Source organism: Cyprinus carpio, chromosome B1, assembly GCF_018340385.1.
Source record: "Cyprinus carpio isolate SPL01 chromosome B1, ASM1834038v1, whole genome shotgun sequence".
Taxonomy (NCBI): Eukaryota; Metazoa; Chordata; class Actinopteri; order Cypriniformes; family Cyprinidae; genus Cyprinus; species Cyprinus carpio.
The window spans coordinates 19366007-19389896 of NC_056597.1; the positions used below are offsets into that span (position 1 = coordinate 19366007).

At 37.3% G+C, this 23890-nt stretch overlaps 2 protein-coding genes and 1 pseudogene across 2 annotated transcripts; 2 read left to right on the forward strand and 1 right to left on the reverse strand.

Annotated features, from left to right (window-relative positions):
- Window positions 1-278: 278 nt before the first annotated feature.
- On the reverse strand, window positions 279-5803 carry fscn1b (fascin actin-bundling protein 1b). The gene is made up of 5 exons (XM_042716940.1): window positions 4866-5803; window positions 3491-3647; window positions 2945-3066; window positions 2667-2837; window positions 279-2178 (listed from the first exon to the last, which is right to left on the reverse strand). Exons 1-5 carry the CDS (start codon window positions 5692-5694, stop codon window positions 1973-1975), a joined length of 1485 nt encoding a protein of 494 aa, XP_042572874.1. The 5' UTR covers window positions 5695-5803; the 3' UTR covers window positions 279-1972.
- Window positions 5804-13695: 7892 nt separating this feature from the next.
- Window positions 13696-17465, forward strand: actb1 (actin, beta 1). Its single transcript, XM_019089433.2, has 6 exons — window positions 13696-13851; window positions 14818-14942; window positions 15455-15694; window positions 16028-16466; window positions 16554-16735; window positions 16815-17465. Exons 2-6 carry the CDS (start codon window positions 14820-14822, stop codon window positions 16956-16958), a joined length of 1128 nt encoding a protein of 375 aa, XP_018944978.1. The 5' UTR covers window positions 13696-13851; window positions 14818-14819; the 3' UTR covers window positions 16959-17465.
- An 898-nt stretch (window positions 17466-18363) lies between these two features.
- Window positions 18364-23436, forward strand: LOC109073283 (annotated as a pseudogene).
- The last annotated feature ends 454 nt before the right edge of the window (window positions 23437-23890 follow it).

The window sequence follows — 23890 nt, forward strand, 5'->3', positions numbered from 1 at the left end:
TGTCTGTGTGTGTAGTGCAGTCTTCTTGGGTTTCATTCAGAGCCACACTGTCAGCGCAAAAAATCTTGGAAAGCTTCCAAGGTCGAGAGAATTCAGAGGAAATAGTTAAGGGACAGAGGCGCATACGGTGGAGAAAGACAAAGAAAGAGAAAGAAGAAACAAAATCTACTCACATTTGCTTAGAAAATGTCAAATTAGTTAAAAAAAAATAATGTTATCATTGGTTAACTTACTATGTGAGATGAACCATGCTTCTCTTAGAAGAACTGAAAGCACACTTTTTAGGTATTTACTTTCTGTCATTTTCTGTTTATTTCATTGTCATGTCCAGTTGCAAATGGCACATAATGAGAATAAAATAATAAAAACTGCATTTTCACACCCTAGGAGATCTTATCCCACTAAGGAAGGCACCAACACTTTGTCTTTTTCTTTCAACACATTCACATGAAAAAGCTTTAGCCGAAAAAGTGCAAATCAACATGTTATCATCAATAAGCTAGAGTTACATAAAAAACACTGTTGTTCCAGTAGTCAGAATAATGCTGAATACAAGTCATCTAACCCAAAATGGCCACAAACACCACAAGTAACAATTTGACTTTAAACAAATGACTTTGTGCCTGTGTATGTGAGTGTAAGGAAATCTGAACCTCTCTGATGTGAGCAAGCCTATTTCTCCAGTTTTTCTGAGCCATGGTGCAGCTATTTAAAACCTGGCCTCATTACAGAAGCCAGTTCACTCTAAAAATGTTTTTGGGAGCATGAACAAACCCTATGGCCGAAGGCTCGGCTTATGAGACACGGCTGTATGCCCATTTTGCATAAGCAAATTATTGACCATTATGTAATAGCACATTTAGATTCTAAATTTAATTGAAACAGATATAAGGAGAGAAATAAGGACATGAAAGCATTTGAGAGGCAATGACAGTGACTTGAATGAGCCTACATGATGTGCATTAAATTGGTTACTGTATTTTTGCAAGATTTCATGACAGAATTTTGTCCCAGTGATCAGTTATCTTGTTAACACTTTACCTTATAAGGTCACATTTATTAACATTAGTTGATGTATTAAATAACATGATATCATGTTTATTGAACATTTATTAACCACTGTTAATGTTTGTTTGTTTGTTTGTTAGCTCACAGTGCATTAACTAATGTTAATACATACATATGATTTCAAAAATGTATTAGAAAGTGTTAAAATGAACCTTAACTAACTAAGATTAATAAATACTGTAGTAGTGTTGTAGTTCATGTTAACTATATGCTAACAAATGAAAGCTTATTGTAAAGTGTTAGTGCTATCTTGAGTTTGAGCAAAGAACATCAACAGTTTGTGTGACAATTATCCAGTTTTTAAAAAGATTTAATCAGTACACCTTTAACTTGTGCTTCTCTTAAAGGGACAGTTCAGCCTAAAAAATTTAAATTCTGTCATCATTTATTTTGTTCCAAACCTGTATCCATTTCTTTCTTCTGCTGAACACAAAAGAAGATATTTTGTAGAACGCTGATAACAGTTTTGGCTCCCATTGACTTCAATTGTAAATTTTGTTCATAAAATGAAAATCAAAAGGGTACAATGCATTTTTTGGGGTTTGCACCCCAGTGTTCTTTAAAATATTGTCTTTTATACTGCACAGAAAAAAGTCGTACAGGTTTCAATAATATGAGGATGAGTAAATGATGTCAGAATTCATAATTTTGTCTGAACTATTTAATTTAATGAGTTAAAGTTTAAGCTCATTTGTGCATTGTGATAATATGTGCATTTGTTTATACTTATACATTCAAATGTGTTTTTGTTCCTTGATCCATTAGATTATGTTGAGATATTTTTGTATGTTGTGTAATATGGACTATATGTTATCATGTGCTTATGCTGTAGAGTATGTGTTATGTTAAAGTATAGGTTTACAGAACACACGTTTGTTTGTGTGTGTAGATTGCTGAATGATTCTCAGTATTCCCACAATGTTGCATCAGCAATCCCCTGACCACTGGCTTTGAGCACCCCAGCATGGTCTCCCTTAAGATACTTGCCCTCCTTTGTCTTAATGGCCACTTTATTATAATCACAGAACTCAAAGTGGAAATAGACAGGTGTGTCACTACTGCTGATCACAGAGCCATCTGCCTCCACCGTCCAATACTTCCCCACTGAGTCTGACCAGAGAAATTAGAGAAATAGTAAGTAACAGACAACACAGAATTTCTGAAAAATAAAAAAATAAAAAAATAAATTATATATATATATATATATATATATATATATATATATATATATATATATATATATATATATATATATATATATATATATATATATATATATTAGGGCTGTATTATTGAATAAATGTTAAGAAATCATTATATTGTAACAGTTGTATACATTTAAGTGATAACACATGCATTTTGATTATTAACATTTTAACATTTAACATAATTTTAACATTTATTTTAATCATTTAAACATTACAACAACAACAACAAAAAATCCTGAAAAATGTAAACAAAAAAAAAAAAAAAAATTTGGAAAAAAAATAAAACAGGATTTTTTTTTTTTAAACAGATTTTATAGGGTCTTAAGTAATTATTTACATCCTATCAACTGTTAGTAAATCTTCATGAGTTGTATTAGCACTATCACTCACCTCTGAGGCTGTAAGCATTGTTGTTGTACTCTAACTGGAAGACATCATAGGATGAGCGGTTGGAATCAAGTGTTCCAGTTCCTTGTTTGCGGCAACCAATAAAGCCGTGTTCCCCACGCAGCACTATCAATGGCCTGTTGATGAGCTTCAACACAAACTCCTCCTGCTCACCTATTAAACAAAACAACACCGACTACAACATACTGTACATGTGAAAGGTAGATGTGGTGTTATTGATTTACACATGCATAAATGTAATTAGCCATTCAGACACAAACCTGCGGAGTCCACAGCAGCCGCCAGCTGTCCGTTCTTTTTGGCTGCCAAGTATTTACCATTACTGGCCTTCAGTGCGACTTTTGACCCTTTCCACTCAAGGTCAAAGAAACAACTGGGGGATCTGGGATAAACAGTCAGTTTCTTAAAAATCAACATGAAAAATAATCAAATTGAATTTAGTAATGTACATTTCTTGTCTTATTGAGCACAACTGAGCTGGTGTGCTTTTTTAACTATATGTACAGTCTTATATATATATATATATATATATATATATATATATATATATATATATATATATATATATATATATATATATATATATATATATATAAATAAAATTGTCTAATAACTTGAGTAAACAGATGACCATGCAAATAAACATCTATCCAAGGTGAGCTGTTATATTTGTATTCCCTATTGCTTTATTAATTCCTCTTGCCATATGGTTTACTCTACAAATATCTTTCAAACTGGCTAATCTACTTTTCTACCCTGTGCCTGACATTTTCCCAACTTAATTAAGTACAGTTAATTGTTCTTACTTAGTGGAAGCAGAGCACTGGATCGCTCCACTTAGGGTAAGACTCCAGTACTTCCCATTGCAAGATCGGAAGGCACAGCGCTTTGTCTCCCAGTCCATCTCCATCTGAAACACCTCCTGATCAGACTCCTCATCCTGATTGGCTGATAAATCAACCCCTAAAAAATAGAAATTCAATCAGAGTATGTTTTCAGCCAACAGACAAGAGAGTTAATCAAGTTAATCAATAGATATTGTGAACACATACTATTTATCTTCATAAAGCTGTACTACAAAAGTGAAATGTGCATCTGTTACAAGTTTGGAATTAGAAAAACTTTGTTTTTAAAGATCTATTTTGATAACTAACCAAGGCTGCATTTATTTGATCAAAAATACAGTAAAAACAGTAATATTGTGAAATATTATTACAAATCAAAATAATGTTTTCTATTTTAATATATTTTGAAATAATTTATTCTAGTGGTGGCAAAACTGAATTTTCATCAGCCATTAGTCCAGTCTTCAGAAATCATTCTAATATGCTGATTTATTATGAATATTAAAAACAGTTGTGCTGCTTAATATTAGAACAGCATTTATTCAAAATAGATATCTTTTGTAGCAAAATACACAATACACTACCACTCAAAACTTTGGGGTAAACTTTTTTTTGTTTTACTTTTATTCTGCAATATGTAAAACTGATTTAAAAAAAACATGTTTCAAATGATTTCTATTAAATAATATTATAATAATAATTATAATAATAATTGTTATATTATAATAATAATAACAATTAAAAATCTCTTCTGCATTAAAATGTAAGTCCTGATGATGCTTTTCTGTATGTGCGCGCGCGCGCGCACACACACACACACACACACTGATTTCCAGAGTCTTTATGTTAATTTTGAGGCAAAAACTTAGTCTACAGCATACATATTTGTCATGTTAAATAACTGTTTGAAGTTTCCCAAGATGGGCAGGACAATCATTTTACAAATACTGAAAAACGGTAACCTAAAAATGATTACATCTAAGTACATTTACATCTAACTGGTTTTAGGTCATATAATGTCGCTAAATCCTAAATACATAAATGTACACCAATAAAAGTAAATTATATGGCTTAAATCGGGCATTTTGCAGGTAACAAACAGCTGCAGGTCACCAATTTTACAGTGAAAGCTGAATCTGAAAATCTTAAATTGAGCTCCATGCATGCAGTGTTTCACAAAAAGAGCAGGCTAGAAAATGTGCAGACACGAAATAATTTACCAAAACGAAAATTGGAACATTTCACTTAAACTCACCCTACATTCGCCCAAATGTGGTGCATAACCGTTATTAACAGCATTATTTATTAATCAGCATGCTGCAGTCGCACAGCTCACCCTGGCGCATGGAGATGTTTCTCTCGTTGCTGGCGGTAAGCACCACTTGCCCGTGACTTTGCTCGAGGACAAACAGCTCATCTTTGCCGACGCGCGCGCTCTTGCCTGACTTCATGGTCCCGTTGGGGCCCGTGGGCGCGATGTATTTGCCCGTGGCGTCCCGGAAAGCCACCTTCCCCGCGCGAAATTCCAGTGTGAACCCGGTGCCCGTGCCCGGTTTGGCCGTCAGGGCACCGCTGCACGTGAGGAAGCGGTTGTCGGCGGTCTGCAGGTGATACCGGTGATCCAGGTACACGAGTGTGAGCAGCGAGTCCACGCCCCACGGAACGTCGCGGTCCACGGCGAGCTCGCTCCTCTCGGCGCATAGGTGCGCGTACCGCTTGCGCGCGATGCTGTACACGTTCACCTGAGGATGGACGGCCAGGTGCACGTTCCATTTCTCCGCAGGCGAGATGCTTTGCGCAAAGCACGCGATCCGGTCCTCGGTCCCGCCCAGGTAGCGCGAGTGGGGCTCGGACTGCAGGGACCACCGGCCGTCGTCGTGGGCGATCACGAGGAACCGACAGTCCGGGCCGGGCTGCTCGCTGTCCGCCGTCACGTTGCCGTCCTTGTCGGTGGCGAGGTAGCGACCCAGGTGGCTTTTGATGAACACGGCATTGGAGTCTCCGTGGTCACCGGACTGCTCCAGGGTCCACACCTGCTTCTTCTTCATGGAGCTCGCCGAGGCGTTGATTTTAAAACCGAACGTCTCCGCTGTCAGATATTTGTTGCCGGCGTTTATCAGCCCGAAGCGAATCACCAAAGTCTCGCCTAATCCTTCCGAAGACATGCTGGAGCTGTTTGGATGCTACGGTTCGGTGAGAATCGGTGAGCAGCGGTTCCGAGGAGCGGGTGTGACGAGTGTGAGGCGTGTGTGTGTGTGAGAGAGAGAGAGACAGAGAGAGAGGGTGGTGTGCGAGAGAGAGGGAGTGTGTGTGTGTGTGTGTGTGTGTGTGTGAGTGATGCTTATATGTAGGCTGTATGTAAACTTTTTAGGCGTCTTGCTGTTTTATTTCACTCTCAGAAGCATTATTGATCTTGATAGCTGTTCGCAACACTTGATTTCTACGCTGGTAAAATGCAAAGAGTTTGAACCGCTACCTTCCCACGTCATCTCGCTGCTGTTGCTAGGAAGAGTAGGGCGATATCCTAAATTAAAGTGCCTTCCCTTGTGATCAGAAGTACACATTTATGTTATTAAAATGTGAACAATGTAATATCTTAGGACAACTGTAACGTGCATTAGAATGGAAATCTGTTATAGTTTCAATTCATATTAAATACAAGTTGAAATATGAGTGTTTTTGAGCAACTTAAGTAGCCTATATTTACATGTAATTGAAGGGTAGTTACACGTAACAGAATTACGTTATTAAATTACAAAATAAATGTAAATCTGTTACAGTTAAGAAAAATGTGTAATGAAATTACAATTACTCATGGAAATTCAAGTGATGAAGGATTTTGACAGTAATCAGTGCTGAGTAGGCTACTGTTAACCCTGCCTGCTTTAAATGTTTTAAAATGATTAACAATTTAGAAAAAAAATGAGAAAATTATACATTTTCTCATTATACAAACAGTAATCAAAAAGTATTTAAATGGAATGTAGTTACATTACTTTAATAAAGTAATTGAAATAGTTACAAATAATTACGTTTTAAATAGGGTAACTTGTAATCTGTAACCTATTACATTTCCTAAGTAACCTTCCCAACACGGTTAACTGAATAATTCTATTGTCTTTGAAATGGTTAAAGTGTACTGCAGTGATTACAAGCATTTATGGAAAACTAAAAGTGCATTTTTAAAAACTGTTCATAAGTGTATTAAGAATACCCAAGTCATGCATGAAAGTGTACTCATTAAGCAGGCTACAATGTTCTTTTTTTTATTTCACAATTTTTTTTATTGCAAATACAGTTTTTTAATAGTTCTAAGAATTGAAGTACACTACAAGTAGGCCTACAAATTCAGTACAATTAATGGCCGTTCTTTTTCAAAAGGAATCACTAAAAATAACTTTTTGTGAGTTTACCGAATCCTCTCATGCCCATTCTCATCAAATTTCAGAGTTTGGTGAAATAACAGGTTTTGGCAGCTTTACTTGATTATTTTACTTTTTGTTTAGTGTGCATGAGTGAAATACACTAAAGACAATGTAGAATATCACACCATAGCTAAAATAAGCAATATTTAAGACAGCAGTAATGATTACCGGTCTGCATGTAAGGTGTGGTCTTCGAAGTTTAAAACTGTAAAACTATGACCTTCTGCAACAGCTAACAACCTGTAGCTTTCCACTGAGGGCTTGAGCAAGGTCAGTATGAGAATCCTTCTGAGAAATCTAAGATAAGGTTGCTGCAGGATGCAGGCCAGAAGGGGGCGCTCATCATGTGCTCTGTGCAGGTTCTAACGCCCTCAGTACAGTGGTAATATTATATAGTAATATGTAAAAGGCACTCTTGTTCAAATATGATTTTAAGCCAAGGTTCTAATTCTCTGTTGTCAGTAAACCCTATAGGTCTTTTTCAGAAATATATGAGTGTGAGAGTCTAGTTGTACTTAAGGTGATGTCTCTATACTTTTTACAAATACCAGATAACCACCAAAAACTTCAAGATGATAAGATTTTGATTTATTTAATTATTGTGATTTAGTGATAGGTCATTTGTGAATGATTCATTCAAACTGAACACATCTTTTATGTGACTAACTCAGTAATAAGTTGCCTCAGTGAGTGAATTTGCTGATTTAGGCCCAATCAACTCCCATGCAAAGCATGCTGAAAACTACAAATCCCCTGCCTAGTTTTAGACATCAACTGAACAAGCAGAAAAAAATAATTTTTGATTTCTGATTGCTTCACATTCATCTGAAACATAATTTAATAGATACTACACATTTTAGAGAATTACAATAATCAAAATCAAAGAAATTAAGTTTAGAAGAGAAACATAGTATTGTTGACAAGATCACAAATATTATGACAAATCAGCAACTTCCTTTTTTCAGTGGATTTACATTTTTGAAATGACTTTTTTAGGAGCCTCACAAGTAATTATTTTATTACAATAAGAATATAAAAAATACTAGATTAAAATAAGTACCTACACACAGGAAATGAACACATCTTTTATGTGACTGCAGGCCAGTCATCTCTTATTATTATCAGCAGTTACTTTTAATACAAAGTACTATATGTCATGGATCTAACTGTGTATGCTTGAGAACAGACTGCTCATGCTTTTCATTTATACAATAAAATAATGCATATAGATGTTTCCCAAACATATCCTCTGCTCAGCTAAAATAAGGAAATGATGACGCAAGCAGGAACTTGCTCAGATTATTTTCAAGGCAAACAGCAGCTTTCCTCTTCCTCTTCCTCTTGTAAAGGACAGGATATTGATTGAGTCCTTTATGCTCTGCTGACTGTTTGATGGAAATTAAATCTCTCTGCTCATATGCTCTCCTTTTCATTTTTGCACATGCACACAAGTGGGTAATCAAGAGATATAATTATTTCACAAGAGTTATAATTCCAGATTCCAGAGTTAAAATTTAAGTTCCAAATAAAATCAACATGAAATGTCAAATTTAAAAATACACTGATAAATAACACTAGATATTTAGCTATGATGTTGCATTCATATACAAGGAATTAATCAAGCTTCATTTACTGTCTTAATGAGCTAAACTCATGTGTGGCCCAGAGCTACACATTGTCAACCTGCTTCCAGACTGCTCTGTCAATTGAAAATCAGCATTGACGGAGATTACTGTGTGCTAATGAAGTAGCGTAAATGATGCACAATGTGCAAATCTCTGGATTTAATTAGGTTCATCTGTCAAATCCAACTAATGAAACCATTAAGTGAAAATAACATCCTAAAATATATAATGCTGCAAGCTAGATTAGGTTTTTTCTCCCCAGTTACCTCAAAAATAAGTAGCAGAAGATATCAGTTGAAATATTGTTGATGTACATGTAATATTTCCTGATATTTCTCACTTTGCGGTCAAGACTGCTATTGTCGGCTTAACATTTATCAGCTCACGTGATATATGTTGCATCTCCTTCTGTGCCCAAAGACCTGAAAGATTGAAAGCCAGAAACATTCTTTGGGATTTGTGCCCATGATAAGGCAGGTATTCCAAAAATTTAAGGCATCTCGAACACTTGAAACTGAACCCGTCTGTGTGTCATGAAAGTATTACATATCCTTGCATAAAATTGTGCATGATCTATGAGTGTTACTCAGAATCAACAGCTCTCTATACTGATTTTGTAGTTGTTGAAACTCTTTTTGCAGTTTGTCCCTAGAAAATGATTAAAAATTATTTAAATTTGAAAAACATACACTCTAAAAAATAAAGGTGCTTCATGATGCCATAGAAGAACGTTTTTTTCTAAATGGTTCTATAAAGAACATTTAACATCTGAAGAACCTTTCTGTTTCATAAAAGGTTCTTCATGGTGAAAGAAGGTTCTTCAGATTATAAAAAGGTAGGAAAGGGATGGTTCTTTAAAGAACCTTTCACTGAATGGTTCTTTGTGGAACCAAAATGGTTGTTCTATGGCATCGCTTGAAGAACCTTTTGAAGCACCTTTATTTTTAAGAATTTATAAGGTTTGGTGAGTCTGCATTTATTTAATAAAAAAAAAACTGTGAAATATTATTACAATTTAAAACACCCATAATCTCTTATTATTATTTAAAATAGTTGTACTGCTTAATATTTTTGTGGTAACAAAAATGGAATTGTATTTTTTTCCAAGCCCTTAGATAAACATAAAGTTCAGAAGAATAGTGTTGAAAGAGAAATCTTTTAACACAATGTCCTTACTGTCACATTTCACCGATTTAATGTCCTTGCTGAACAAAACAATTAATTTATTTTTAAAAGACAATCAGCTCAAACCTTGGTAAAGTAGTGCATTTTTTATTGTAAATATATATGAAATATTAATTAAAATATTTTATAATTAAAATAGTGAATAATTTTTAATAATATAAATAAAATGATGATTCTAATTCTGTTCTGCTAAAAAAAAACGGTGTATATATAACATACTGTGCTGAAATGGAGAATCTCTGTGACATGGTTGCATTCATATTTATAGCCATGTGAAAAGAGAAATTGAATCTTTTTTTTTCTTTTTAAATGTGCCTGAGTTTGTGCATGTTCTAACACATATACATTCCTGAAATAACAACCACTTGAGCGACCACCCTCTTTTCCGTATTTAGTATGTACAATCAGAGAACTTTTTCTGAGTATAAATCGTGTTGCATTTTATGAGAGTTCCGTATGAGACTTCCTTGCTATTTTGTTACACTCTCCAGTAGTATCCCAATTAGGTAACATAAAGTTGGCTTCTTCCACGTATCTCAACTAAATGCAAAGCACTGGACTCTGAACTGCTCTGAGAAGGATTAAGCAGGACTGACCCATTGCCATACACGGAAAGCACCTGGGAAAGGTTTGTACCTGAGGAAAACAAACATTGTGGTTACATCACAGCATATGTCATGTAGTTTCACACAACCAATCATGCTTAGATACCTTCTGTCAAGCCTTAGTCATTTTGGTTATATTTCCATATTGGGAGTCTACCTGTCCCCATTGCTTAAAGAGTGTAGCATCCAGTCCATCCCATCAAATCTTAGCGTGAGTGTGTGTTACCTGTCAGCGTTTCCATATAGGGTACTTTAGGTCTGATGGGTGGAGACAGTCAGTAGGGCACTTATAGTGTTTTTGTATTTAATCTTATGGTGTACTTCCATTCTCCTATGTTAAATACAGTAAAGAGGCACAATAATGCTTTAAAAAGAAAAATAATCTTTCTGAATAAATGCAATGACAGGAGAAGAGAAGCAGAGAGTCCCAATCACTCTAAGTTCTCATTTCCGCTTTGAGGAGTCATGTGACTTCGCCTTGGCGTTCCAAAGTACTAAACCATGTGACTCATCCAGAGATTGCCTTATTAGGAGATTGACTGAATTTCTCTTAAAGGGGCCCTGAACATAATGCCTCTGTAAACAATGCACAAGGTTATTTCATTTCCTTTTTATTGGGCAGTGTGACATGTTTGAACTCTGTATATGGCTATATGAAAGAAAACATTTCATTTCTGGTTGCTGTGTGTGTGTGTGTTGGTACACTCCATCACAATAAACATGGCCATATGTCAAAACAGCTGCTTAAACTGATAAATGAATGAACAATTGCCATTTACAAGCTTACCACACAGTTTATAAGCTACACTTATTTCCAAAAGTAGCCTAAATTAAGCTTGGCTTACTTTATATTTTCTTTCTGATATAGGCTCCTGCGACTTCCTCTCAGAATTGTCACAATGTGCTGTGGGTGTAAGACTTTAAGTCGTCTATCTCTCTTCCTCTTCCTCTTTCTGTTTGAAACATCCTTATAAGGGCTACAGTATTCTGCTGATGAGAGAAACAATGCGGATTTCAAAACAGATAAAACACCATCATAAACAAGCATATGTTACAACCAGTGGAGTCACAGACTCTCACACCCTAAACATCAAGCTGATACTCACACACCCCATATAGAGACTACCTATTCCATACATTAGGAATGTGAAGCACTTTGTGAAAAATGATGTAGCAATAGACTGTAACAATGACTCATTCACCTCTGTGACTAAGCTTATCTATCCTTTATGGCACATTGAGCTATAGGTATAATATTAAGACTACACTGTTGAGTTCACTGTGGAAACTGGTACATAGATAGATGAATAGTGTATTCATCAATCAATATTAATGCAGTTGCATGCCTAGGCACATGTTTGGTCGGTCTGGCCGGGTGTAAGGGTGTCACAACTGTTAAAAGAATCATTCCAGCCATCTCTTGATGACAAGCCACTTTCGTCACTGGATAAATCACAAGCTAGACTGTTGACCAAACGCTTCACTGCGCTGACACACCTACTCCAAAATAAAACCCCCCCCAAAATATTAAAAAAACAAAAAACAACAATTTTGTCTTCTCAACAACACAACAATAATAAAACAAAAAATGCAGAGCACCCCAGTCAAGACATGTTGCCACGCGTCTCAGATTGCCCATGCTGAAGGCAGCACGCATATAATAGTGGTTATCACTTATGGAACAAAATATAGCCTAGCCTATAAACTCACAAAAGATTAACAAAGTTTCCACTGTAACATCATCAATGAAAAGTGACGTGACATATCCACTTATGGTGACCCATACTCAAATAGTGCTCTGCATTTAACCCATAGCACACACAGAGCAGTGAACACACACACACACTGTATTACATTTGAAACAAAAACAAAGATTAACAAAGTTTCCACTGTAACATCATCAATGAATATAAGGTCTCATTTTAGTAGTACAAGTAGGTTTCAGAATGGCATTTTATTGTATTTTTTTATATTACATTTGAGGCTAATACCATGTTATCACAGTTTTACCTTAAATGTTGAATGTAAACTATAGTTACCCAGGGAAATATGGGTTTCAAAACGGCTGCATTTAACATTTAGGAAACGCTTAAGATGCATACTGCTATTTGAAATATGAATCTTTTTATTCTTTTCTTTTTTATGCAAAGTAACAAAGCATGTAACATCTGAGCACTCCCAACCCCAAGACTTTTCTAATCTAATGCATGGTCTAATGCAGCAGCGTGAAACGTAATCGGTTATGACGTATTACGCAAAAGCCGGTTTGGCAGGAAGTGTCCGTTTCGGGCGAGCAGCTTGCCATTGTTATGTATCCCCTGCTTTGCAGACAGCCCGATAAGCTAAACCATTTCAAAATGAGTTGATCTTATACACTTCCGAGCCATGATGTACAGGACACATAGGTCTGAATAAGAAATCGTCAACATTTCATTCATCTCTGCATGACTCCTGAAGCATCCGCAGCCTGCAAGCTGTTTACATTCACAGCATTGCAAACGGCAAACTGATCCAAAGCATTGTGCACAAAAGCGACCTGTGATTACGTGAAACAGTGCAGCAGATGACAGATTCATACGTTTTAATACTGATTTATAGTTGACCTTACAACTGTAATGAGAAATACCTGTACTTTAAATGGGAGCCACGCCCACGTAGTTCATCTAATACACACTGACCTGATGATGAGTTACTTGCACAGGAGAACAATAAATGTCCTTTTATGAACTAATGCTGAATGAATCGCTTTGAACTAGATTATGAACAAAAGAAAAGTAAGCAGCTCAGCCTATATAATCAAATAATGCTCCTCTGTTTTACCAATAAAGATAACTCGCATATACACTACTACACTATTGTCATTTATAGTGCATGACATACATTGAAATACAAATCATGTATAATGATTTTTTAAAATGTATTAAAACAAAACCTTATGTCGCAGTAGGCTGCAGTGTTCTATCGGTCGTTTCTGCAACCTGATTAAAGGCTTATTTAAATGTATTTGATCCATTGCTAGACGTTCAGTGAATAGTAAGCGATCTATTCAGTCGCGATGTAAAATGTATTACAAAGTAAAAAACCTTAGCAGTCCAGCATTCTACACTGAATCGCAAGACAATGTTACTGCGTCCCATGCCAAATTAAAATATTTTTACTCAGTAATACATCTATATGGCTATGTGGAATTAAATGACTTTTCCTGTCTTTCTTTTTCGAATAAATTTGCCTGCTTGCTTAGCCTTGTCATACATTATTTCAATTCAGAACTTGAATTTCAAGCAACTAGCTTGAAACTCGCCAAGTGGACGACGGCTGGCCAATCAGATTGCTCGATGCCGAAAGTTTACCTTATATGGAAGGAGCCGGCCGCAGTGCCGGGTATAAAACTGTGTTCCAGCTCACGCACAGTATTGTGAGTTTTCAGTGCACGCTGAGAAGATCTTCACACCCCTTGTTCACAGTAACCTACTAATACACAGGTGAGACTGGCTTTACATCACTACTAAATGGTGCTCAGTATTATATAAGTGTTTCTAATGACGCTGGTTGAAAGTTAATTTATTATTGTTAAAGTTACGCAGAATATATATTGGTAACGTTACGCGACTTGAGTTTTAATTCTGAATGCAATTGGAGTAACGTTAAACAGTGTTATTTACTGTGTTTTTTTTTTAATGTAAATCTCTCAGTGGTATCAACCCATAGGTTTTTTTTTTTTTTTTTTTTTTTTTTTTTTTTTTTTTTTTTTTTTTTTTTTTTTTTTTTTTTTTTTTTTTTTTTTTTACTTTCTTGGCTGGACGGATTTAACGTTAAAGCTCTTTTCTGTAAACAGAGGGGCTTAATCTATTATTTTGGGTGTAAAGTGCTTTAATATAAAGCAATTAAATGTGGATTTAGTGGCGTAACGTCAGTGTCCTTAGCGTTCGCAGTTTGAATGGTGGGTGTGGCTACTATAACGCAGTAACCGGCATCTCTTCCATCTGAGCCGTTTGATCCGTTTAAAAGATTTTAAGTTTCTTATTCAAGACTGTCAAGTTAAGCTGCAATGCGATTTCACAGACTTGTCGTTCAGTCACTAAATGGGATTGCAGCACTCGCGTGCTGAAACGCCTGCACTTCCTAGCCTCTTGATAAAGGTTTCATTTTGCAAGCATCGAGATCATGATGCTGTTCGTCTGGTGAAGCGCTTATCTCGGCCTTTGAAACGGGGAGTGGTCGCGTCTGTTGGTCTGGTTCCACGCGCTGAATCGGTGGCATTGAGCTGCTCGAACTTATTGCCATATAAGGCAATAGTGAGACTGCCTGACCACTTCCTTTGTCTCAAACCGCTTGGTTTCTTCCCTGCGCCTTTGCGCCGCCTACTGGCCAGTCGTCAAAAGCGTCAGCCACTGCCGCCTTCAAGAGAGATGCTAACGATTGCATTAACAATTTCGCCTTTTTTACAGCCATGGATGAGGAAATCGCTGCCCTGGTCGTTGACAACGGCTCCGGTATGTGCAAAGCCGGTTTTGCTGGAGATGATGCCCCTCGTGCTGTCTTCCCCTCCATTGTTGGCCGACCCAGGCATCAGGTATATAACTTAGTAACTTGAATTCCCTGACGACAGTTTATTAAATGTTAATGTCATCAAATGTCTAGAATATATTTTATTACTATCAATATCTTTTGAATGTCAAGTTATACTTGCATAGTATCTTATACAAAACAGATTTGCAAAGCAGCTTCACCATAATATACAGCAAAGTGTTAATTTTTGAGAATCTTAAACCACAACTTCAGGTGTACAGCAACCCTACAGCTAAATGTAGTTCAATGTTGATTTTTAATTCTGTTCAATAAGTGTCAGATTTGCAAGTTCATCAATTATGAAGTTGCTTTAAATAGCTGTACAGAATATTGTAGCTTCACTATTCAGTTCAGGTTTTTCATTGACTTCTGTTGATGCAGAGCTAATTGAAGTTTTCTGAATGATAATGGTCTTTTAAACCTATTTTACATAGATTCTGAATATTTTGTTCTTCGTATATCCTCATTGCTGAGAGGCTTGGTGCCTAATCTTTAAACTCCTCCTCTTTCCTCCAGGGAGTGATGGTTGGCATGGGACAGAAGGACTCCTATGTGGGAGATGAGGCCCAGAGCAAGAGAGGTATCCTGACCCTTAAATATCCTATTGAGCACGGTATTGTGACCAACTGGGATGATATGGAGAAGATCTGGCACCACACTTTCTACAACGAGCTGCGTGTTGCCCCTGAGGAGCACCCTGTCCTGCTGACAGAGGCTCCCCTCAATCCCAAAGCCAACAGGGAGAAGATGACACAGGTGGGTCTTTGTCAAATCATCCTCTGAATCCTACTGCTCCTTTCTCTTTCCTTTTGTTCACTTCCTTTCTATCCATTTCCTCTCAGGCTCTCTGTCCTCTGCCATGATCTCCTGACAGGAGGTTCAAAAGGTTTATCCCTTTTTGAAATGCACTTCCTGCATGGTAGCTTCTAACACTTTACTTTTCTAACCCCATCTTGAGAGTGAGAAGTTATAGCATGGTGTGCCAAGGAGGCTTTGCTCCCTTAACCATGCAGTGCCTTTTGGTTCAGTTGTGTATTCACTGGAAACCTTAAGAGATATCTGACTCTACAAATTTGTTTGTTTCTACAGATCATGTTTGAGACCTTCAACACCCCTGCCATGTATGTGGCCATCCAGGCTGTGCTCTCCCTGTACGCTTCTGGTCGTACTACTGGTATCGTGATGGACTCTGGTGATGGTGTGACCCACACCGTGCCCATCTACGAGGGTTATGCTCTTCCCCACGCCATCCTGCGTTTGGATCTGGCTGGTCGTGACCTGACAGACTACCTGATGAAGATCCTGACCGAGCGTGGCTACAGCTTCACCACCACGGCCGAGAGAGAAATTGTCCGTGACATCAAGGAGAAGCTGTGCTATGTGGCCCTGGACTTCGAGCAGGAGATGGGAACCGCTGCCTCCTCTTCCTCCCTGGAGAAGAGCTACGAGCTGCCTGACGGGCAGGTCATCACCATCGGCAATGAGCGTTTCCGTTGCCCTGAGGCTCTCTTCCAGCCTTCCTTCCTGGGTGAGTCTTATGCTGTGCATTAAAATGCAAAGGTTTTGTGCTCCATATTGCTGAATTTACTGAGATTTAACCCTTTCTTTCATACAGGTATGGAATCTTGCGGTATCCATGAGACTACCTTCAACTCCATCATGAAGTGTGATGTGGACATCCGTAAAGACCTGTATGCCAACACCGTGCTGTCTGGAGGTACCACCATGTACCCTGGCATTGCTGACCGTATGCAGAAGGAGATCACCTCCCTTGCTCCCTCCACCATGAAGATCAAGGTGAGATGCACCTTAGTTTTTTGTCTCTTATAGTAGCTTGCGGTTAATAAGGTGAGCTAACATGTCTCTTCTCTTGTAGATCATTGCTCCCCCTGAGCGCAAATACTCTGTCTGGATTGGTGGCTCCATCCTGGCCTCTCTGTCCACCTTCCAGCAGATGTGGATCAGCAAGCAGGAGTACGATGAGTCTGGCCCTTCCATCGTCCACAGGAAGTGCTTCTAAACAGAACTGTTGCCACCATAAATGGCCATGCAGTAGGATTCAATCGAACGACCAATCCAAACCTCTCAAACAAGATGACATCAGCATGGCTTCTGCTCTGTATGGCGCATTGACTCAGGATGCGGAAACTGGAAAGGGAGGTAGTTGATTTACAGGGGGAAGAGCTTTCCCCGAGAGGACTTCAATGTACATTTCTTCTTCTTTTAGTCATTCCAGAAGCGTCTACCACTTCGCCCTCATCACTGTGGGCAATACATGACCTTTGTTATAGTGTTTATAAATTATGTACTCGATGCATTGTTTAATTTTTTTTTTTTTTTTGTACTTCAGCCTTAAACTTGGCACAGTTTGTTGCAATTACGGGGAAAGCTTTACCTTTTAAACGTGAAGATCTTGCAGGACTCCCCTAGGGAATGTGAATGAGGGATGTCCCTTGTGTATGTAAGCCAGGGTGTCTCTGTACACTGACAAGTAAACCCAAATAAAACGTGCACATGTAAAACCACACACAGTCTCTGTCTTCAGTTGTCCAAGCCCTTTTTTTTTCTTTACACGTTCATAACCAAAAAATTAAACTCATCAAATTCAAACAATAATATTCAACAAATTACATACTCTGAAACCACAGGAATTTGGACACAGTGTTATATGTTACCAGCTGGTGTCTATTGGACCAGACTGACGAAGCGTGCCTTTGTTCAAACCTGGATCCATCAGTGGCAAAAGCCTCTATTTAGTAGCATCTTGTTCTGTAGTTGATGTCACCTTGCAAGTCCTTTTAAACAAGCCTTAGAAACTTTGAGGTATGATCTGGGATGCTACAAAAACAAAGTCCTTATAGTTTTTGTAGGATTCAAATGAAAGCCAAATGACTACTGTTGCTTGTATTGTCTTGAGTTAAACAATTACAAATAGTTTACACTGGTCGTGGACTAGTTTCATTAAGTTATATTTCTATGCCTATATCTGGTTTAATGTTTTAGGTATGCCACATTGTAGTAAATAAGTTAAAAAAATTAGAATTTATTGTTTTGTTTTAAAGCGTGCTCTCAGAAAACCTTGTTGAGCAGTGTCCAAGAAACCTGAAGTTGGAGCAAATTTTTGTTTCATATAGACAAAAATGTACATCACGTTAATGTGAATTATTACAGTATTACTCCTGAATCAGCTCTATGAATTTAACTTATCTTCATCATTATCGTTGAAAGATTGAGTACGATACTCTCATTATTCATATGTCTAATCAGCTCTATGAATTTAACTTATCTTCATTATCGTTAAAAGAATTACTAAGAAAAATAAATAAATGTGTTTTCTACTATTTTTTCAATCAAATACACACAATTTCCATCTCCAATCTTATACTTAAATTAAATAAATTAAACATCAAATAATGTTCTCTGAAAGTTTAAAAAATAAAAAAAGCCACACCCGGGGGCCTTTCTACTGCATCGTACCGGAAGTAGGTACGTCTTTCAAACGTTCCGATGGTACTACATCTTGCTGCCTCTATATGTCTGTCTACAGTGGTATTCACATTTTCAATGGATAAATTATATATTTGTTGAAATGGCAACTGTTTGTTTTTGTATATCACTGAATGATACATATCCGAACAGATTTCCCTAAAGCGTTATGGATAATCAAATTGAAACGGTAATTTACATATGAGAGCTGATCATTCATGCTAGTTAGCTTTTGCTGCAAAGATTATTTTATTTAGCAAACAACGTTTTGAAACAATCAGGATACATTTATTTTTAAATATTTGGACAGTGTCCGTAAGGAACAGATTACCAGAACATGATAATTATAATCCCTGTCCTAATAGTATATTACTGACGTTTTTACTTCTGTAAAACAGTTTTAAATACTGTACATACTACTAGCAGACGTATAGATCATAGAATAAATTGACTAGCGTTCAGAAAGCTTTCTGTCATTTCTGGCATTTGTTTTGACAGTAGTGATTACCACATCTGTATTGTAATAACATTACTTAGAAGCTGAGGATGTAGGACTTCACCGTTATTTTTAATAAACAATGAACTCCCTGGTTAATGAACTCTTGGTTAAAAAAAAAAGAGCTCAATCCAGTCAAATTAGTGCCATGTATGAATAAGTGTTTCTTCTTGCTGCTCTCCAGGCTCTGTACTGCTCAGACAGCATTTCCCATACGTCTGTCACTATCTCAGACTTCTCAGATGAGATTTTACTGAATATCCTGCGATTCATTCCAAGCCATGACTTGATGCTCAATGTGAGTCAAGTGTGCTGAAAACTTCAAACTCTCTGTCTGGACAAGAGCTTGAGAGCCCGTGTACACCTGCATAAAGAATACACAGTAAGCTTGAAACACACACACACACACACACACACACACACACACACACACACACACACACACACACTTTTACTGTCTCTCATGAACAGTATTTCTGACAACAATGGTTCGATTAGGGTGAAGGGATACATTTTCCCCAAAATCAATATATTCCATCTGAGGTTCCAGAACTTCTGAACAGTTATCCGTCTTGTCTGTTGTGGATTGTAATGTTTGGATGCCTGATCATGGTTCAACAGTTTTTGCATGTTTGGGCCAGTATTTTTCAGTTTGTCCTGCCAGCATTTTCATTGTTAAATCAAAATCATACATTGTAATTTTTTTGTGAATTTAAATGTACACATTTATGTTTATATTTATAATATTGCTTGGCTGATTTTTAAATGTACAATTTGTATGTTTGTTATTTAATATATATTTCAGCAATTAATGCATTATAATAATTATGGAGTTATTAGGTATTATACAATTAATAACATTTACTATACCATTAATAAACGTTAATTATTTTTGTACATTGTTTTCACACATAATTAAATTTCTTCCACGTACAACAAATGTACATAAAAAAAATGCAATAATTACTAGGAATTATATTGTTATCATATATTATAATTTTATAATTATGTAAGAGAGTATAATTAAGACTCCATAAGTTCATAAACACTTTTGCATATGGCATACCTGGCATTTTTATCCCATTCATATGCCACCAATATCCTCAATTAAATACTGCAATAAAAAAAAAAAAAACTCTTTTAGCTAGTTAGATAATTGTACCTGTCTGACAGGTTTTAAAAGGTTGACAAACAGAATTGGGAACCAAGATGTGCAAATCTTACCTTTGCATTGCTTCCTATTCACAGAGAAATGAGGTTGCTGTGAAGCAGCTCTTGAAGAACCTTTCCGGCGACATCCAGACTTTAAACCTGAGCGGCTGCTACTGGTTGGCCGGCTCTACGGTGGATCAGGTGACCCGCTGTAAGGCTCTGGTCAGTCTGGATCTTTCAGCCTGTCGATTGACTTCAGTTCGCCTTTCGCATCTGCTGACCTCTCTTCATTCTCTACGCTCACTGGCATTGGATGTGGGGCCGGGGTTTGACCTCCATCAGCTGAGCGCCGAGGGTAAGTCTGCTTTGGCACGACTGCAGGAGCTCAAGCAGACATTGCTGACACCCTCGTACAGCGTGATGCCATGCTGTAGTGCCCTAAGCCGCCTGCACCTCTATCTAGAGCAGCATGCCTCACTATCAGAACCTGCATTGGTTCTCCGCATGCCTGGCGCCTGGAGAAGTCAATCGCGCTCTGTTGGCTCTGTACTTGGCTGTTTTCAGTATGAGAGTCCCAGAGGGTCTTACGGGACTGGTACCATCTGTGCCAGGCCCCGTGCCTCCAAGGCCGGTTGCAATGATGGCGTTAATGGAGAGCATGGCGTCGACGGTGGGAAACACCCTTAGTGCTCTCCAGCTTCCATGTACGTGGTTGGATGGTGCTATACTTGGGCGGGTCTTGGCGCATGGCTGCCCCTCTTACCTCAATGTCTCACGCTGTTCATCTCCTGGGTTCAATCCTCTACATGCGCTCCTTAAAGAGTCTCAACTTCCGCGGCTGTGGCCGAGGACCCTCTCGCCGAGAGCTGTGGGAAAAGTGAGGAGGAGATGGATGCAGAGAGTGTCAAAGCACTTACTGAATGTTGCCCGCATCTTATTCACCTTAATTTATTTGCCACACACTACCACCACACTCTTCCCGCTGGGCAGGGTGAACACTTGTGTGCCGCTTTTCTCGGGTTTAAAAAGAGCAGGCGCATTGGGGTGCCCACATATCAACTAACAACCGAGGTCACCGTGGGTCAGGGAGAAGAGCGGGAGGATAGAGGCTTGAGCATTCAGCCTCTGCTTCAAGGTTGCCTGCATCTAGTGGAGCTGGAGCTGATTGGTGCAGGGTTTTCCTCTGCCATGCCGCGGAATGAGCCGGCCATCCGCAAGAACCCCACCGCGTGCCCCTGGTCCTACAATGTTGGAGATGGTGAGTTAGCTGCTTTGGGAGGGATGAAGTTTTTGCGTAAGCTTACCCTCGCTCACTTACCAGGAGTTCTGAGGGGGACAGGACTGATCGAGCTGGTTCAGGGGTGCAAGGATCTTCGTTTGTTATCGCTGGCAAATCTTGGATCTTTAAAGACTATGAATTACACGCAGGCCCTGCTGGAGGCTCTTTCCTACTGTACACAACTCAGGGACTTAAGGTAAACACGCATACCACTATACACTCCAGTCACAAAATTTAGTCAACAATCTAATCCACTATTGACTTGTTACAAAAAAAAAATAATAATAATAATATATATATATATATATATATATATATATATATATATATATATATATATATATATTATATATATATATATATATATGCATATATGCGCATGTATGTATGTATTTATTATTTTGTTTTGACATTTCACCAACCATGCCACAAATAATTTCATGTTGAACTGTAGCTCACCAGTAGGGGGCAGCACCATAATGACAAAACTTCTAAATGGTTTAAATGGTTACATTTAATCCTTACATTAATGTAATTTTTTTATGTATTTCGTTATTTGTCTTTAATTATTTAGTTATTATTCACACTTGTATATCAACTGTGCAGTTAGCTAAAAGTGCTAAAAGTTGCAAACACTTTAAAATGATAAGACAGACAGTAGAAGATAATGGAAGAATGGTAGAAGTTGGATCAAAGTTTATATAAAGGTCTTATATTTACCTTATGTAAATGATTATGTTAAAAAACACTGATATTAGTCAAATTTGAAAAGATCACATGAAGTACTTAAAAAAAAACGCAATTGCACCATCATATATTAAAGTTACATCTAAATGGCATCTTTCACAATAACACTGACTGATTTTTTTAAATATTTTCGTATCTCTGAAATGAAATAGAATATTGTTTTATAACAGATGTTAATCTTTCATTATTTTACAATTCTTTAAAATGTTTCCGCGTAACTGGATAGTAAATAGCTGGCATTGGTGAGTGTTCATTTTGGAATTAGAACTATGTTGGTTGGAGAGATATGTAAGTAATAATAATTAATCATTTATTAATAATTTTAACAGACTATTTTAGCCCTATATCTCTTGTATTTATTAACTATTTGTATATGTGTGAAACTGCAGGCTGGAGCAGCCCTACTTTAATGCGAACACCACGTTTTGTGAAGCACTCAGTCAGTGTCACCATCTGCGGCGTCTGTGTTTAGTTTCTCGACATGGGACCTTCCAGACCGCTGCTGTGGCAGCTTTCATGCAGAGTTGCACTGAAGTCACCATGTGCCACACGTTCATGGGTGGTACCCTGACGGCCTGTAAAACACTGCAGAAAACCCTGCTGGACAGGTTAGTTGTTTTAAAGAATTCTTCTTAATAAAGATTTTTTAATTAGTGAATAATTCCAGCCTGTGTATGTCAAATATTTACCAGTTCTTTCTCTACCCACTGCAGTTTTTCAATATCTCGTCCAGCCCTTAGTGTGGTGATTTACCTTTTACTGCACGAGGATCTGACCCAAGTGATCAGAGGAATGCCATGAGATCACGAGATCACACATGACAAAAACCGCGTAAAATAAGAAAACATAAAACATTCACTGTAACATCATCAAAAAAGCTTGACCTGTGCTATTTTCTGACAGACAAGTCAGAAGTATGCACTGTAGGGATTATATATATATATATATATATATATATATATATATATATATATATATATATATATATATATATATATATATATATATATATAAATGGACAATCACAACTTTTCAGGAAAACCATTTGTTTTTAATTAAAAGATCACTGAGCCATGGACAATCACAACTTTTAATAAGGTCATCGTTCCCCAGTAAAGAGGCAGTGTAAACAAACTCTTTATCAGGTTGAAATGTCATCTTTGACGTATGTGCCAAAATAAAACCTTGTTCATATCTTCATGCTTTTTGTTCACTGAGATATTCTCTGTCCCTTAGTTTGAGATGCTATAGCCACAACAGTTCAGCTTTTTCAACCACTTTGTTGGACCTTTAGATTATCAGACATATGTTGTTTTCTCACAGGTAATAGATGAGTGAGAGTTCATTTGATCATTTGAGATGTCCAATTTGTGAGCATACAAAGTGATGTCATTCACTTATCAAACATAATCTCAAAACAACAGACCTAAAACTTGTCAAAATCAAATATTTTAGTCAAAAACATATTATTTTTTAACTTAATCAAAAGTTCAGATACTTATACTAAATGAAAATGGTGAGAAAGTTTTCTTCTAATTGCAAAACCGTAACTGATAAATTTTGGATGTTGACTAATGCTTGTGTCTTCAGCTGTAGTGAAGTCATCACAAAACCAACAGTAGTTTATACCATCACAAAGGTTGAATATGAGTACAGAAGCAGTGACATGCTCAATTGTTAAACAACAGAAACAGCCCAATATTGTGACTCGTCTGCAAAAGCCTAGTCGTGCTATGTGAACGCTGGCCAAAAGAGCACTGCAGTTGTCCAGCCTTCAAATGAGATAAGAAGG